General features: G+C 39.3%; 1 protein-coding gene across 1 annotated transcript in view; it reads right to left on the reverse strand.

Annotated features, from left to right (window-relative positions):
• Window positions 1-16,104, reverse strand: part of cacna1ab (calcium channel, voltage-dependent, P/Q type, alpha 1A subunit, b) — a 257,104-nt gene that overhangs the window by 68,198 nt on the left and 172,802 nt on the right. The window contains exons 28-36 of the mRNA XM_054743533.2: window positions 14,070-14,169; window positions 8,449-8,609; window positions 8,134-8,271; window positions 7,846-8,047; window positions 7,583-7,747; window positions 7,303-7,413; window positions 5,621-5,704; window positions 755-871; window positions 612-677 (exon numbers count right to left, since the gene is read on the reverse strand). Of these exons, the coding sequence (XP_054599508.2) occupies window positions 612-677; window positions 755-871; window positions 5,621-5,704; window positions 7,303-7,413; window positions 7,583-7,747; window positions 7,846-8,047; window positions 8,134-8,271; window positions 8,449-8,609; window positions 14,070-14,169 (1,144 nt within the window). The remainder of the gene's footprint in view (window positions 1-611; window positions 678-754; window positions 872-5,620; window positions 5,705-7,302; window positions 7,414-7,582; window positions 7,748-7,845; window positions 8,048-8,133; window positions 8,272-8,448; window positions 8,610-14,069; window positions 14,170-16,104) is intronic.

Consider the following 16,104-nt stretch of genomic DNA (forward strand, 5'->3'; position numbering starts at 1 on the left):
GAATCCCCAGTACAGGTGTGATATGGTCACGTCTAGAGGTGTTCGTCAGAAACCTTGCTGTCAACAACAAGGTAAATGAGGTTATAAATTGTACTGACCCTTTAATGAGTTACAGCATTTTTCATTGACTTACATCCCTAAAATATAAACAGCTAAACTGAAGCTATTTGATATTTCTGTGTTTCTTTTAAACTGAAATATCAGCTTAGAGCATTTTAGATCCACACAAGAAACCCTATTGTGCTTTTGAGTCACTTGTGTTAGTTCTGTTTTTGTTATTATTGCAATTAAGGGGTTTATGGTATTTTAGGGTTTAAAGGTTATACAAAATATAACATACACAAAAAAGAGGAATTTTGTTGAACATTAGCTGCAGTCTTTTGGCTGCTACTGCAACAGTGCCCATTGCTGAAATGTAGGAACTTCCTTCAATTCACAATAAGTCTCAAACATACACATGTACCTCAAAAAATTCTAATTAAACGAATTGTTAGTTAGCATTACAATCTGACTAGCATACTTAAGGCTTTTTCTGAACATTTGACCCCCCCCCTGCCCATTGACAAGTATTCAGACTGCTGACTGCTGATGAATGAGCTGTTGTAACTTACCTGCATGCCGATGATGGCGTAGATGAAGAAGAGCATGGCAATGAGTAGACACACGTATGGCAACGCCTATTGCAGCAGATATCTGTTAGTGACATTAAATGCTTTCTGAATCTTTGTACTTCGATGAGTATCTGCAAAAATACCTTGAAGGACTGGACAAATGTCCACAGAAGAATGCGGATAGTTTCCCCCTGCCTCAGGAGCTTTATGAGACGAGCTGCTCTGAACAGCCTCAGAAAGCTTAAATTGATGAAATTATTCTGTGGCACAAACATGGAACAAAGTCAGTTTCACAATTGCACAAATTCTCACCAACTTCCCTTGTTTTACTATAAGCAAAAAGCAAAAAAAAAAAGTATATATATATATATATATATATATATATATATATATATATATATATATATATATATACATCATCAAAATCAAAATAAAAGTAGGGAAGGGACAAAGGAAGATTCCAAACCCAACAAAGTGTATCCAACAAAATAGAAACAGTGGAAATAAGAGAAGGAAAGAGAAAAACAAACACCAATAAGGAAAATAAGGTGCAAAAAACTAAATAATAAATTAAAGATTTTAAAGGTCATCATCCAATCTCAAAAAGGTCTTTTTTTAAATGATTACCAAATGCACTGATTGTTCGGGGCAAGCAGGTTACACACAAGCTGGAGCACAGTGAACTTTGCCTGTCAACCAGTGTACACACACACACACACACACACACACACACACACACACACACACACACACACACACACACACACACACACACACACACACACAGAGGGATTACACGCACACACACATATGTATACATACATAAGAAAGGTGTGTGTGTGTGTGTGTGTGTGTATATATATATATATATATATATATATATATATATATATATATATATATATATATATATATGTATATATATATATATATATATATATATATATATATATGTATATATATATACACATATATATATATGTGTGTGTATATACTGTATATACATATACACCTTTCTTTTTAAAAAGAAAACATATTTTACCAGCCCATGGGTCAGGATTAAGCCAGACACTAAATTCAGATTTTCAGATTTAGTGTATTAGATGCTTTTTCTAATACATTTACTGTAGAAAAAGGTCAGCTAATACATTAAAATTTCTCTCTGGGCTGTAATTCAAGCTATTAGCCTCATCTCATTTAGAAGCATTTAATGTTTGTCCAGATCAATATGGCAGTACAAACTCCCAGGTCTGGTGCACACATTCAGATGTTGACAGAAAAAGTCACGGGAAGAGCATGAAGAGGGAGGGAGGAGGGGAGGAACAGTGGGAGATCGGCGTGCGACCTTGGTGCAGGCATGGCGTGTCAGCAAACTTTCTCAAAACTGGTTTACATGCAAACCAGTAGGGGGAACGTGGGGTTGAGCAAATTGAAGACTAAAGCATTCACTATCTTGTAAAGTAAAAAATAGATTTACACAAGGATAAGTGTAAGCCTATTAGGCTATGGTTGTTTTGTTCTACTATGTGGAAGATACAAAAGTGTTTACATATTTCTGAGTAAATATTGTCAAGTTTCAGCTCATAAGCTTAAAATAAGGATTGGTGTAATAGCTTTGGCTTTTGCACCATGAGGTGCAGTTTCTTTTTTCTTTTCTAGTAGCAATGCCATACTCTGAATTTTACACTTCAGTCTTTGGTTGCTTTTAATTGTTGGAAAACAGTTCAAGGAGGTGAATAATTTTGTCTTCTTAGGCCCTGTCCACACGTAGCCGGGGATCTGCCAAAACGTAGATATTCCTCTACATTTTGGCCTGTCATCCACACGAAAACAGAGTTTTTTCACACGAAAACGGATCTTTTTAAAAACTCCGGCCAAAGTGAAGATCTGCGTTTTCTCCGTTTTGGGTGTCTGCGTGTGGACGGACAAAACCGGAGTTTTAAGGTCTGCAACGTCACTTTCCGCGACAAAATATTGCTGACATCACGTGTGCGACCTGTGTTTACACTAGCCGACAGCATGGATGCCCTCAGAGCTGCGCTCGCTTTATCAATTGTCCAAGCGCTTTTTGCTTGTTTGTTTTTGCAAGAGGAATTACTGCTCCTTGTGGAAGACCACAGACGAAGGACGAGGTTAAGAACCGGGGAAGTACTGCCGCCTACAGGTCTGGCATGTCCTTAACAACGTATTTATCCGGGTACGTGTGGACAGAATTTTTTTTAAAACGAGGTGGTGTGGACGCAAGTTTTTGGAGAGGCGTATATTCGTTTTAAAAAAAAAACCCCGGCTACGTGTGGACTAGGCCTAAGTCTAAGTCTTCTAACTCTATAAACACTAAACTTTGGGTAAAGTAGTTCAATTCCGTTGGAACTGATGACACAATTTCATGATGTTTCTTCTATTTGTTTTCTTCAAAACTTTACATTAAAACTGTAATCAGGACCAAAAGGCTTCTGTAGATAAATGTATCATATTCAACATTTTCAAAACTTCATCATTTGCACAAGGGAATACCCAGACCTTTGTTTACAGCATGCCATTTCATAGATAATACAGAAATGCCTTGACAAAAGGTAAACTTGAAGGCCAAAATTTGTAAAAGCTAATACTCATAAAAATCTTACCGAGTTGAAAAAGCATGTTTATTTTTTTTCTAAAGAATGTCTAAATTTTGGCGAGTTTCAAATGTCTCATTCAAAAAAGCACATGCACTGCGGACAAAGGTCAAACTGGGACAAGAGGGATTGAGTGATTTAGGGTAAGAAATTAAAATCAAGGGAAGCACATGGCCAATGAGGATGCAGCAGGAATTTTGGAGAAATAAATTACAAACCAACCAGATTCTACATGTACGAAGATGTAGAAAGATGAATGGTGAGGAGGTTTATTGACATTTTTGTTAAGTTGACAAAAATAGTGGGTGGATTAAAAATATTTTTAGGAAGAAGGTGGTGGTGGTTGGTCGTGTGTTTAATTGGACATGGGCACGAAACACACACCATCACCATTATCATCATCACACCACCACCACATGTCATGGTGTAGCACAAATGGGAAACAAGATGGAGGATTTCATAGTGCATTTTGATTGGATGGATTTTTAATCAGAGAAGGAGGAAGTGGGAGGGGCGTAGGCGCCAACAAAGTAGATAGGTTTAAAGAAAGCATGTAAAGAGATAGAAGAGGAAGATGGGATCATTATAGGCATCATTAGAAAGGCACTGAACAACAACAACAACAACAACAACAAAAACAACAGTTTAGGATCATTCAGCCTCTCTTTGCTGCAGAACTAGAGATCAACCAATATTGTGTTTTCAATTCTCGATACCAGCGGCAATATGTAGAAGTCACAGTTAGCAGATGGCCGATTTGCACTGCCAATTTTCACAGCCAATATCTAGATGCTTCCCCCTTATCTGTATGCTAAAGTATCACTAATAACAATAGTTGATGCAAAAAATTTCTGAACCTAGATGAATTTTTGAACACTGAATTCAACCAACTGTTGAATCTTCATTTATTGCACTGCAGAGTTTTAAAATCTAACTAACCAAAGTTAGTCAAACAAATCAATTCAATTAATGAGTATTAAATATGTCAGATGACAAAGTTTTAGAGCATTTTTCAAGCATTTCTCATAAAAGGACGTACTCGATTTTAAATCATCTCTACTAACGAAGTCTATTGGTCTATCCCTGCAGAACATTTTTGAAATGCACTGAAGCCATCATTAACGCACATGTGCTTTTCCTACTCATTCAAATAAAAAAAAAATCTGCTATCACTTTGGTTGTTTAGGACATTCATTGAACAAAATTGTCACACAAATGATGCAATTAATTGGAAATGATATCATATAGCCCTTAAATGTCCTGACCATGAATATTCAAATTAAAGCTCAAGTGTTTATTGTTCCAATTTGGTGAGATTTAATTGAAAGTGACCCATTTTTCTAGCCATTTTGCCCAACAGATACTGGCTTTAGTGTCTCTATAAAAGCATTTTTATTTTGAATAAATAAAAATGAATTATGGCTACCTCTGTCAATAAAATAATCACAAACAAATAATAATAGAACATCTACTTTATAATCATGTATTTGGTTTAAATAAAATCTGTGATGGAAAAAAAAATTAAAACCACTTCTTTGAGAATATGGACAAGTACTTTAAGATGAAATAAAAATAAATAAATAAAATCCATAAAGGAATGCAAACGGATTTGCAGGACAGCGTAGATCCGTGGAAACAATATAACAATATGAAAAAGCACTATTTTGCTTCATTTTTGTAAAATATGCAAGTAAATTTGTATTTGGTTTCTATGTCTAGGTGACACACTAAATAAAAACGCAATTGCAAATTGACTAAACAAATCAATTAGATGTTTGGATTTCTAAAACCAACAAGGGTATCAATTAACGTCCATTTAGACGGCAAACTTTCACATTTAGCACATCAAATTTAGCCAAGAGGAACTTTTAATCATCTGACGACACCAGTAGGCCACAGAACTCTGAACAATGTCTGCTAATCCAGTCAGCATAAGTGAGCAAAGAAAAAAATAGAGTTTTATATCTAAAAACTTGAAGCTAAATGTAAACTGTTGCTTGTCTGAAAGTAAAACAACTTTACATGAGGTGTCCAGCAGAGGGAGGCTGAAACTGCTTCTGAGTCTCACATACATGAAATCTTACATCACCAATTATAAGTAATTAACAAACATGCACACAGCAAAATCACAGCATGAGTAAAAAATGAAGGCAAATTCTGACTAATGATAAATGAATTCAAAATAAACAACACAACTTCTAAACTTGGTGGATTGGTATTAGAGGATTTTGGCACCTTACATGTTAATTTAAGGGGTATAGAAGCAGGATTATGGAATGTATGTTGTCATAAAAGCTAAATATTGAAGCGTGGATCCACCTAAATTCTCATTTGGATAGTTGTAACAAAACAAAATGATGTTTTCACCTGTGAGCAACAAACCACGGCACTTACCCAAAACTCTGTCACTAATATGTCAGTGATGCTTCCGATGACTGAGACAAAATCAAAAACATTCCAGGCATCTCTGAAGTAATTCTGTAAGAAAAGAAAGGAAAAGAAGGCATGATTTTATCAGGAGTGTATCATGGGGCGACGGTGGCACAGGAGTTAAGTGCTCGCCCTGCAATCGGAAGGTTGCAGGTTTGAGCCCCGCTCAGTCTGTCGCTGTGTCCTTGGGCAAGACACATAACCCATGTTGCCTGCTGGTGGTGATCGGAGGGACAGGTGGCGCCAGTGCTCGGCAGCCTCGCCTCTGTCAGTGCACCCCAGAGCAGCTGTGGCTACATCGTAGCTCATCCCCACCAGCGCGTGAATGGGTGAATGACTGATTGTGTTGTAAAGCGCCTTGGGGGGTTCCAGGACTCTAGAAGTCCTGGAACCCCCCAAGTACAGGCCATTTACCATATCCTTTTGGAAACACTATGAGCCAATAAACTTAAATAAAAAGGTGACTGCTGTGCAACTCTTGGCTTTTCTCAGAGACAAGATGAACATGCTCTAGATCTGTCTACAAAACTTCTTTGCTTTAATGAACAATAGGACGGAACACTGCAGCTTAAAGAATGGGTCATCCTACGAAGAGATCAGGTTTGGACACCATGTGTGTGTGTGTGTGTGTGTTTGCGCGCGCGCGCGTGTGTGTGTGTGTGTGTGTGTGTGTGTGTGTGTGTTAGTAGGTACTACATTGCTACATTGTGGGGACAGTTTTTCTGGTTTAACCTGCAACATGAGGACATACTGACATTGTGGGGACATTTGGCTTGTTCCCAGTGTGAAAAAAAATAGCCATAATGCTTTGTTTTACAGGTAAAGGTGTGAAATAACCTTTAGTTAAGGTTATACCTAGAAATAGAGCAGTAATGGTTGTGGTTAAGTTTAGGCATATAGTCCCTAAAGTGATTGGAAGTATAATTAATCCCCACAAGTATGGAAAAATAAAAACGTGTATGTGTGTGTGTGTGTGTATGTGTGTGTGTGTGTGTGTTTTCATAAGTACTACATTGTGGGGACAAATTTTCCTGTTTAACTTGCAACATGAGGACATACTGAAATTGTGGGGACATTTGGTTGGTCCTCAGTGTGAAAGAAGCCCAAGATACTTTGTTTTATGTTTATGTATTTAGCAGATGCTTTTGTCCAAAGCGACTTACAAGTGATAATCGGCATGTTGCCCATGTTGTTTTACAGGTAAAAGTGTGAATTATCCTTGGCCTAGTGGTGGAGTGTCCGCCCTGAGACTGAGAGATCAGGGGTTCGATTCCTGGTCGGGTCATACCAAAGACTTTGAAAAAATGGGACCCAATGCCTCCCTGCTTGACACTCAGCATTAAGGGGTTGGATTGGGGGGTTAAACCACCAAACAGTTCCCAAGCGCGGCCGTGTCTGCAGCTCACCACTCCCCCAGGGGTTGGGTCAAATGCAAAGAACAAATTTTGCACACACACACCTGTGTGTGTGACAACTAATGGGACTTTAACTTTTTAACTTTTTAAAAATAGACCAGTAATGGTTGTGGTTAAGGTTAGGCATGTCGTCCCTGAAGTGAGTGGAAGTACGATGAATCCCCACAAGTACGGAAAAACAAAAAACGTGTGTGCATGCATGAGTGTGTGTATGTTAAGGCTACATCTTACCAGAGGACTAAAAGCAATGATTTTCAGTATGGATTCCATAAAGAAGAAAATGCTGAACACAATGTTTAGGTACTTCAGGACATCATCGTAATTTGCAGATGCACCTTGAAACTGTAGACACACACACACACACACACACACACACACACACACACACACACACACACACACACACACACACACACACACACGCACACGCACACACACACACAAAAGATAAATACAGTTTTATCGATATTTTTGCTTTATGCTTGTTTAAATCATAAAGAGTGAATAATACCTTCATCATAAGGACAATGGTGTTCAGTGCAATCAGAGCCATGATGCTGTACTCAAAGGGAGGCGATACAACAAAGTGCCACATGCGATACTGAAAACTAAGTTTGTTCTTTGGCATGTGGCGAGTCAGAGGCTTGGCATTAATAGCAAAATCTATACAGGCTCTCTGGAGAGATACAGAAAAGATGAAATTAAGCAAAATTGAATTTTTACACATTTAAAAAGTAAAGAAAAAAATCCAGGCAATTCTACACTTTTCCTCACTTCATTTTTTTCTAGGCTGTAGTCTTCCATCATCTTATCCCCCTGTTCCTGGAAGGTGATGATGATGAGAGCCACAAAGATGTTTACAAAGAAGAAAGGGAAGACAACGAAGTACACCACGTAAAAGATGGACATTTCCATCCTGTATCCTGGGCTCGGGCCCTGGTCCTCAAAAGTAGAGTCCACCGAATGCTTTAACACCCTGCAGGTGGAACAAACAAGAAAAAAGAAGAAAATAATTACAACCTAAAAAGAAATATTCACTAAATATGTGCACAGTGCACTCACTGTGGCCACCCCTCTCCAGTGGAGACTGTGAAGAGGGTGAGCAAGGCCCAAGCCACGTTGTCGTAGTGGAAATCGTACTTCTTCCATTCCCGCTTTTCTGCTTTTACGTCATCTTTATCATAAACTAAAAACTCGCCTCTGTAATGATAAATAAGACACACATACAAATACAAATATTTTATGATTAAATAGATTTTTTTTTACATAGGAAATGCTAAAAATTATATCTGACAATCATTTTACTTACCCTTTCACGGGAAGTTTTACCTCTTCTGTGACAAATAGAAAAAACAGTCGAACAAACTGCCAACTGACCTGCAGTCTCGTTCAAACTCTTTGGATTCATCGGTGCAGTAGAAGAAACGGCCCTTAAACAGCTGCACAGCCACAACAGCGAAGATGAACATGAAGAGCATGTAGACGATCAAGATGTTCAAAACGTTCTTCAGAGAGTTCACCACGCAGTCAAAGACTGCCTGTAAAAGGAGGAAACCAAAGAAGATTTATGAAGGAATACCAGCTAGATTGAGAATCGATTATTTGGAGAGTTTATACTTGTGATAACTGTGGTGTGAAGTTTACTGTATTAACAAACTTTTAGATTAAAATCAGCTTAATCTGCTCAAGATGAGGGGGAGAGTTTGGCTGACACAATTATTTTAGGGTTAGGGTTGTTTGTTCTGGACCATTATATCTGCCATCTGGAGTTTTCCCCCTTCAGGAATTATGTATAATTTTTTTTTTGTAAAAGTGATAGTCTTACCCTGTAATCATTGTTGGGAGGATAGTCTGTAAATGTATTTAGTCACAGAATACTGAATACCTGCTTTAAAATGTATTCTGTGATGTATTTCGTTGCTTTGCTTAATCCACTGTATTCTAAATTATTTGATTACTTCCCCTCAAAAAAAGCATTTATGTCAATTAATTGCATTGGTAGCTGCTCCAGCAGGAAAACAAAGGACATACTAATGCTTAACATATATACTAACTGTGAAAAAATAAATGAAACAATCTAAGTGTTTGTCTTATTTATTAAAGTATCAATAAATTATATTTCTGTAATAAAGTGAAAAAGTGCTTGAACATAGCATAGCATTACTGTCTGTAATATTTGAATCAAAGCAGCCCAGAATGTATGGTGCCAGTCCAATTACAGGACTCTGTTGGTGAGTGGGCTGTAACTGAAAAAAAAAAAAAAAAAAACATTGTGGCTCGAAACGGCTTTGGCATCAACTATAGATTATTTTGACTTGAACTTTTCTTTCATTCAAGCAGATTGTGGTACCTAAGTTTACTTAGAAAAAGGATATTTTGAATTTTCTTTGATGGAGTATGGCGGACTACCTCGTCTTACATTTGTAGCGGTGAGTATGTCACCTTTTTTGTTATCCAATAGCAAACAGGGGCACTTTGAAAGATAACTGTAGATCCTGTCCCACAACTAAGAGCCATCAATGAACCATGGGCAGACTATATATTCACTTTTATAGGATGGTTTGTCAAGCTAGGAAAACACACAAGTATTCCAATAGTATCACAGAAGTAACTGTATTCTAAATATTATGTTTACAAATAGTAACTGTAACAGAATACAGTTACTCATAATTTTCATTCTAATATGTATATATGTAACAGCGGTACATGTATTCTGTTACTCCCCAACACTGACTGGGATATAACGTAGGGAATGTCATTTTTTTTTGCTAAGCACACTCCCCATCCTGTAGAGCCCCATGCAATTTGAACTGAGCATTGTCCATCTCTAGCCAATAGTGTTAGACATTCGCTAAAGAACAGATGTGAATCAGGGCATGCACAAACATTTGAGGATGTACCTAGACAGATGCACAGTTGGTGACCTTTCTCCATATCAATTCAAAAATACTTTATTAATCCCAGAGGAAAACTGATTGCTGTAGTAGCTCAGAATAATAAAAATAATCAAGTCGTCAAAGAGTTATTGTATATTACAATGGCTGTTGGCAGGAAGGATCTCCAGTTCCATCTTTTAGTTAAGATCTCCAGTAGCTGTCAGTGTTGCAGCCAAACTGAAGAAGCCTCTTACTGAAGACACTCTTCCGTTGTCGGGCAGTCTTGTGAAGAGAATGCTCAGGGTTGACCATAATTTTCTTGATTCTCTGGAGAATCCTTCTTTGCATTATCTCCTCCAGTGGTTCCACAGTCTTCCCCAGAACAGAACCAGCCTTTTTTTATTAGGCTGTTGAGCCTTTTCAGGTCCCTGCTTCTGATGCTGCTACCCCAACAGACGATGGCTGAACAGATTACACTCTCAACAACAGACTTGTAGAAGATCTGCAGCATCTTGCTACAGATATTGAAGGACCTAAGCATCCTCAAGAAGTGCAGTCTGCTGTGTCCCTTCTTGTAAACGGCTTCGCTGTTCTTTCTCCAGTCCAGTCTGTTTTCCAGGTGAACTCCAAGGTATTTGTATTCCTCAACCACCTCCACTTCTTTTCCCATGATGGAAACAGTGTTTGACTCCACCCTGTTTCTTCTGAACTCTAAAATCATCTTCTTTGTTTTGTTCATGTTCAAGGTCAGATGATTGTTTCCACACCATGCCACAAAGTGCTCCACCAGCTCTCTGTACTCAGCTTCCTGTCCATCTCTGATACACCCGACAACTGCAGAGTCATCTGAGTATTTCTGTAGATGACAGGTCTCTGATTTGTACTGGAACTCTGAGATGTACAGGGTGAAAAGCAATGGTGAGAGTACAGTCCCCTGTGGTGCTCCAATGTTACTGATCACCTGGTTTGATGTGCAGTTCTTCAGTCTCACAAACTGTGGTCTGTTTGTCAGGTAGTCTTTAATCCAGGTGATAGTTGAGGCCTCCACCTGTGTCTTCTGGAGTTTCTGGCAAAGTACATCAGGCTGGATTGTGTTAAATGCACTGGAGACATCAAAGAACATGACCCTCACAGTGCTGCCTGCTTTGTCCAGATGACAGTGGGTTGGTTGAAGCAGCTGGATGATGGCATCTTCAACTCCAACTCCATGGCGATAAGCAAACTGCAGTGGGTCCTGATATGTTCTAGTTTGCTTATTCAGGTGGACCAACAGGAATCTCTCCAGGACCTTCATGATGTGGGATGTCAGGGCAACAGGTCTGTAGTCATCATTGACTGATGGGTGAGTTTTCTTTGGAAGTGGAACAAGGCAGGATGTCTTCCACAGGACTGGAACCTTCTGGGCCAGGCTGAGGTTGAAGAGGTGCTCCAAAATCCCACAGAGCTGCTCTGCACAGGCCTTCAGTACCCTGGGGCTGACACCATCTGGACCTGCAGCCTTGTTCCTGTTCAGTCTCCCCAGCTGCCTCTTCACCTGACTTCTAGAGACAGATAGGTGGGAGGGGGAGGTAAATGGGGCAGCAGCATCTCCTGACTTGGTTGAAGACAGATTTATAGAACCAGAAGAGACCATGACTGCGTTAGAGGGCAAAAGAGCTGGCATGTGACAGGAAAATGTTGGAACAGAGGAGGATGGGATGTCTGATTGGCTGGGGACAGGCGAGGAGGATGCTGGGTTTGTTCCTGAACTGAACCTATTGAAGAACTTGTTCATTCATTGGCTGTGTCCAGGCTGCCATCTGTGCAATCCTTCCTCTGCTTGAAGCCTGTGATCTTCTTCATCCCTGACCAGACTTCTCTGATATTGTTCCTCTCTAGTTTGTTCTCCAGCTTCTTCCTGTATGCCTCCTTGCTGTCTCTGATCTTGATCTTCAGTTGTTTCTGTGTACTCCTCAATAATTCCCTGTCTCCCTCCTTGAAGGCTTTTTTTCCCATTTAGCAGATTCTTCAGTTCACTGGTGATCTAGGGTTTGTTATTAGTGAAGCATCTCACTGTTCTGGTGGGTATGATGTTGTCCACACAGAAGTTTATATAGTCAGTGACACATCCAGTCATGGCACTGATGTCCTCTACATATCCTTGGCAGAGAGTCATCCAATCTGTGGTCTCAAAATAACCTCGCAGGGCTTCTTCAGCATCCTGCGACCATTTTCTCACACACATACAGTGGGGCAAAAAAGTATTTAGTCAGCCACCGATTGTGCAAGTTCTCCCACTTAAAATGATGACAGAGGGCAGTAATTTACATCATAGGTACACTTCAACTGTGAGAGACAGAATGTGAAAAAAAAAATCCATGAATTCACATGGCAGGATTTTTAAAGAATTTATTAGTAAATCAGGGTGGAAAATAAGTGTTTGGTCAATAACAAAAATTCAACTCAATACTTTGTAACATAACCTTTGTTGGCAATAACAGAGGTCAAACGATTACTATAGGTCTTTACCAGGTTTGCACACACAGTAGCTGGTATTTTGGCCCATTCCTCCATGCAGATCTTATCGAGAGCAGTTATGTTTTGGGGCTGTCGCCAAGCAACACGGGCTTTCAACTCCTTCCACAGATTTTCTATGGGGTTGAGGTCTGGAGACTGGCTAGGCCACTCCAGGACTTTCAAATGCTTCTTACAGAGCCACTCCTTTGTTGCCCGGGCGGTGTGTTTGGGATCATTGTCGTGTTGGAAGACCCAGCCACGTTTCATCTTCAAAGCTCTCACTGATGGAAGGAGGTTTTGGCTAAGAATCTGACAATACATGGCCCCATTCATTCTGTCCTTAACACGAATCAGTCGTCCTGTCCCCTTAGCAGAAAAACAGCCCCAAAGCATGATGTTCCCACCCCCATGCTTCACAGTAGTTATGGTGTTCTTGGGGTGCAACTCAGTATTCTTCTTCCTCCAAACACGACGAGTTGAGTTTATACCAAAAAGTTCTGCTTTGGTTTCATCTGACCACATGACATTCTCCCAATCCTCTGCTGTATCATCCATGTGCTCTCTGGCAAACTTCAGACGGGCCTGGACATGCACTGGCTTCAGCAGCGGAACACGCCTGGCACTGCAGGATTTGATTCCCTGCCGTTGTAGTGTGTTACTGATGGTGACCTTTGTTACTGTGGTCCCAGCTCTCTGCAGGTCATTCACCAGGTCCCCCCGTGTGGTTCTGGGGTTCTTGCTCACCGTTCTCATGATCATTTTGACCCCACGGGATGAGATGTTGCGTGGAGCCCCAGATCGAGGGAGATTATCAGTGGTCTTGTATGTCTTCCATTTTCTGATAATTGCTCCCACAGTTGATTTTTTCCACATCAAGTTGCTTGCCTATTGTAGATTCACTCTTCCCAGTCTGGTGCAGGTCTACAATTCTTTTCCTGGAGTCCTTCGAAAGCTCTTTGGTCTTGGCCATAGTAGAGTTTGGAGTCTGACTGTTTGAGGCTGTGGACAGGTGTCTTTTATACAGATAATGTGTTCAAACAGGTGCCATTAATACAGGTAACGAGTGGAGGACAGAAAAGCTTCTTAAAGAAGACGTTACAGGTCTGTGAGAGCCAGAGATTTTCCTTGTTTGAAGTGACCAAATACTTATTTTCCACCCTGATTCACAAATAAATTCTTTAAAAATCCTGCCATGTGAATTCATGGATTTTTTTTTCACATTCTGTCCCTCACAGTTGAAGTGTACCTATGATGTAAATTATTGACCTCTGTCATCATTTTAAGTGGGAGAACTTGCACAATCGGTAGCTGACTAAATTCTTTTTTGCCCCACTGTATGTATGTATATGTATATATATATATATATATATATATATAAACAATATGAGACTAAAAACTGTATGTTTTAACTCTTATTGGCAAACTAGAAGTACACAATAATGAACGAGAGGTGTTGCTTTGAGTCACAAAACCTAAGATAGGTGCGATACATGTTTCAACTTCTAGAGAGTGTAGCCAGATTTAAAAAAGTCTGGGTTTCTGCTTTGAAATTTGAAACCACAGAAAACATAAACAACAGATCAGAAATAGTAAAAGTTAAGCTTTAATATGATTCTGGAGTTTCACCTTTAACTTGGGGAGACGCTTGATGGTCTTGAGTGGACGTAACACCCTCAGCACTCGAAGGGATTTGATTGTACTGATGTCTTTGCCTTTGCTGCTCCCCCTAGTGTTCAGGCATAAAACAAAAAATGCACAATATTACCTGAGAAAAGGGGACAAATGAGGATATTGAACAATCGCAAAGGGCTCTTACCAAACCATTTTGCTATTATTCAACAGTATATCGAGAATAAGAAGGAAATGTGCCCAAAATGCACCCAAATGTGAAATTTCTATAAAGAAAAGTACATTGAATTTGTGTGACAGTTGAAAACTCTTACAGTCAAACATGAAACCGATGGAATCGAACACATTCGGCTGTCTGACCATGTGGTTTCATGGACATGAAAATCACCATCATCATATTATATCACGATCTTCATCATCATTAAGCACACATTCACTGCAAAGCAACAGGCAACTCTGCGGCAGAGTGTCCGGCCAAACCTCTTTCTTTCTTTCTTTTTCAGTAAAACGTCATTCAGTTCTTTAGGAGAAATGAACATTTTAGATGTGAAAACAGGGATTATTGTGTAATAATCCACATTTTATATCCACAGTTTTTACATTTTCCACATAGCCTCCTTCCCCCAAAATAAACGTTTTGGGATTGACTGTAAAACACCTTTTTGGGTTGGAATTGTAAAGCTGAATGAATTGAAACAGAGACATGGAAATGAGGCTATGTGACAATTTCTGGACCTGTGATGCTGCTCACAGATCACAACATCACACGTCAGCACACAAAAACAAACGTCAAGAATTACACGAGCCACAAATAGGACCGAAAGATGAACGATTTACATTGTCTCTCCATGATCTCTACTAATAAATATCAGCGCAACAATAGAAAAGAGGTGACTTCATTTCTAAAATAACTGTATTGAAAAACTATATTGAATAAACAAAAAAAAGTAGGAGCCATCTGGACGATTGCCAAGTCTGGGAAGAAAAGAGGCCCTCCATCAAGGCTCTCTCCTTATGGAGTCAGTTCCTTTGACAGAAAAAGCTGCTTTAAAAATGGACCGGACAGGAATCCTGTTATCTTGTGGGCAAAAATGAAATTTTGGGTTCTAGTCATTATTTAAATTGCAGACTAGACAAGAACAAACTAACTTCTTCATAGCTGTGGATATTAAACTCCCTGATAGTTACTCACAGAGATTGGGTAATAGTGTTACAGTTTACAGTCCAGGGGAGGAGGGATCCAGATTTGAGACTCCCTGAATGGGGAGGAGTGGGCTGTTATGACGTAGCAAAAACCCCACCCAACCACCTGGAATAGCTTAACAAAAATTTGCGGAGCTGAAGGGAAGAAGTAGCTGAGAGAGGAAAATGCATGCGCGAAGCCAAAAACCACTTTGAGAAATAACAATATAACTTGGTCAAAAACTTCAAAAAGTGGATTTTGCATGAAATTGATGCATTATTTTAAAATTCTGTTTAGTTCAAAATGACTACATATTCCTACATTATCAAATTAAAATTTGCAACAAAGTTGCAACACATCTAAATGCAGAGTTTCCTAAATGTCTTGAATAATTCCTCTTGGTTCTCATTTTCTTTGCAAACATTTCTGGGCCTCATTATCGTGTCACCAGAACTGTGTCTGAAAGCAGTCTGGGACTCTTGTCTGTGAGTCAAAAAGTAAAAAAAAAAAAAAAAAAGTGAGACTACTTCTGGAAGGTTGTGGAAAATCACACAGAAATGATCATAAAAGTAAATTACCGGTGTCGGTACAGTATCTGCTCGGGTGCAAGATCGGCTCGGGGTCCTTCGACTGCCGATGACGTCAAAGTACGGCAAACCCACTCGGACAAAATACACTACACATCTATACTGTTGGAAAGAATTTAGCAGTTTCGTTATTAAAATAATGTTTCTTAAGACGTAAGTTTGTGTTTATAATGGTATTTGTAAAATAAAACACTATATTTTATTCATAATGTTGAACTCCTCTTTAAGCACATCCCTTGAAGGATCATATGGTATTAGCAAC

This window comes from Nothobranchius furzeri, chromosome 4, assembly GCF_043380555.1.
Source record: "Nothobranchius furzeri strain GRZ-AD chromosome 4, NfurGRZ-RIMD1, whole genome shotgun sequence".
Classification (NCBI taxonomy): Eukaryota; Metazoa; Chordata; class Actinopteri; order Cyprinodontiformes; family Nothobranchiidae; genus Nothobranchius; species Nothobranchius furzeri.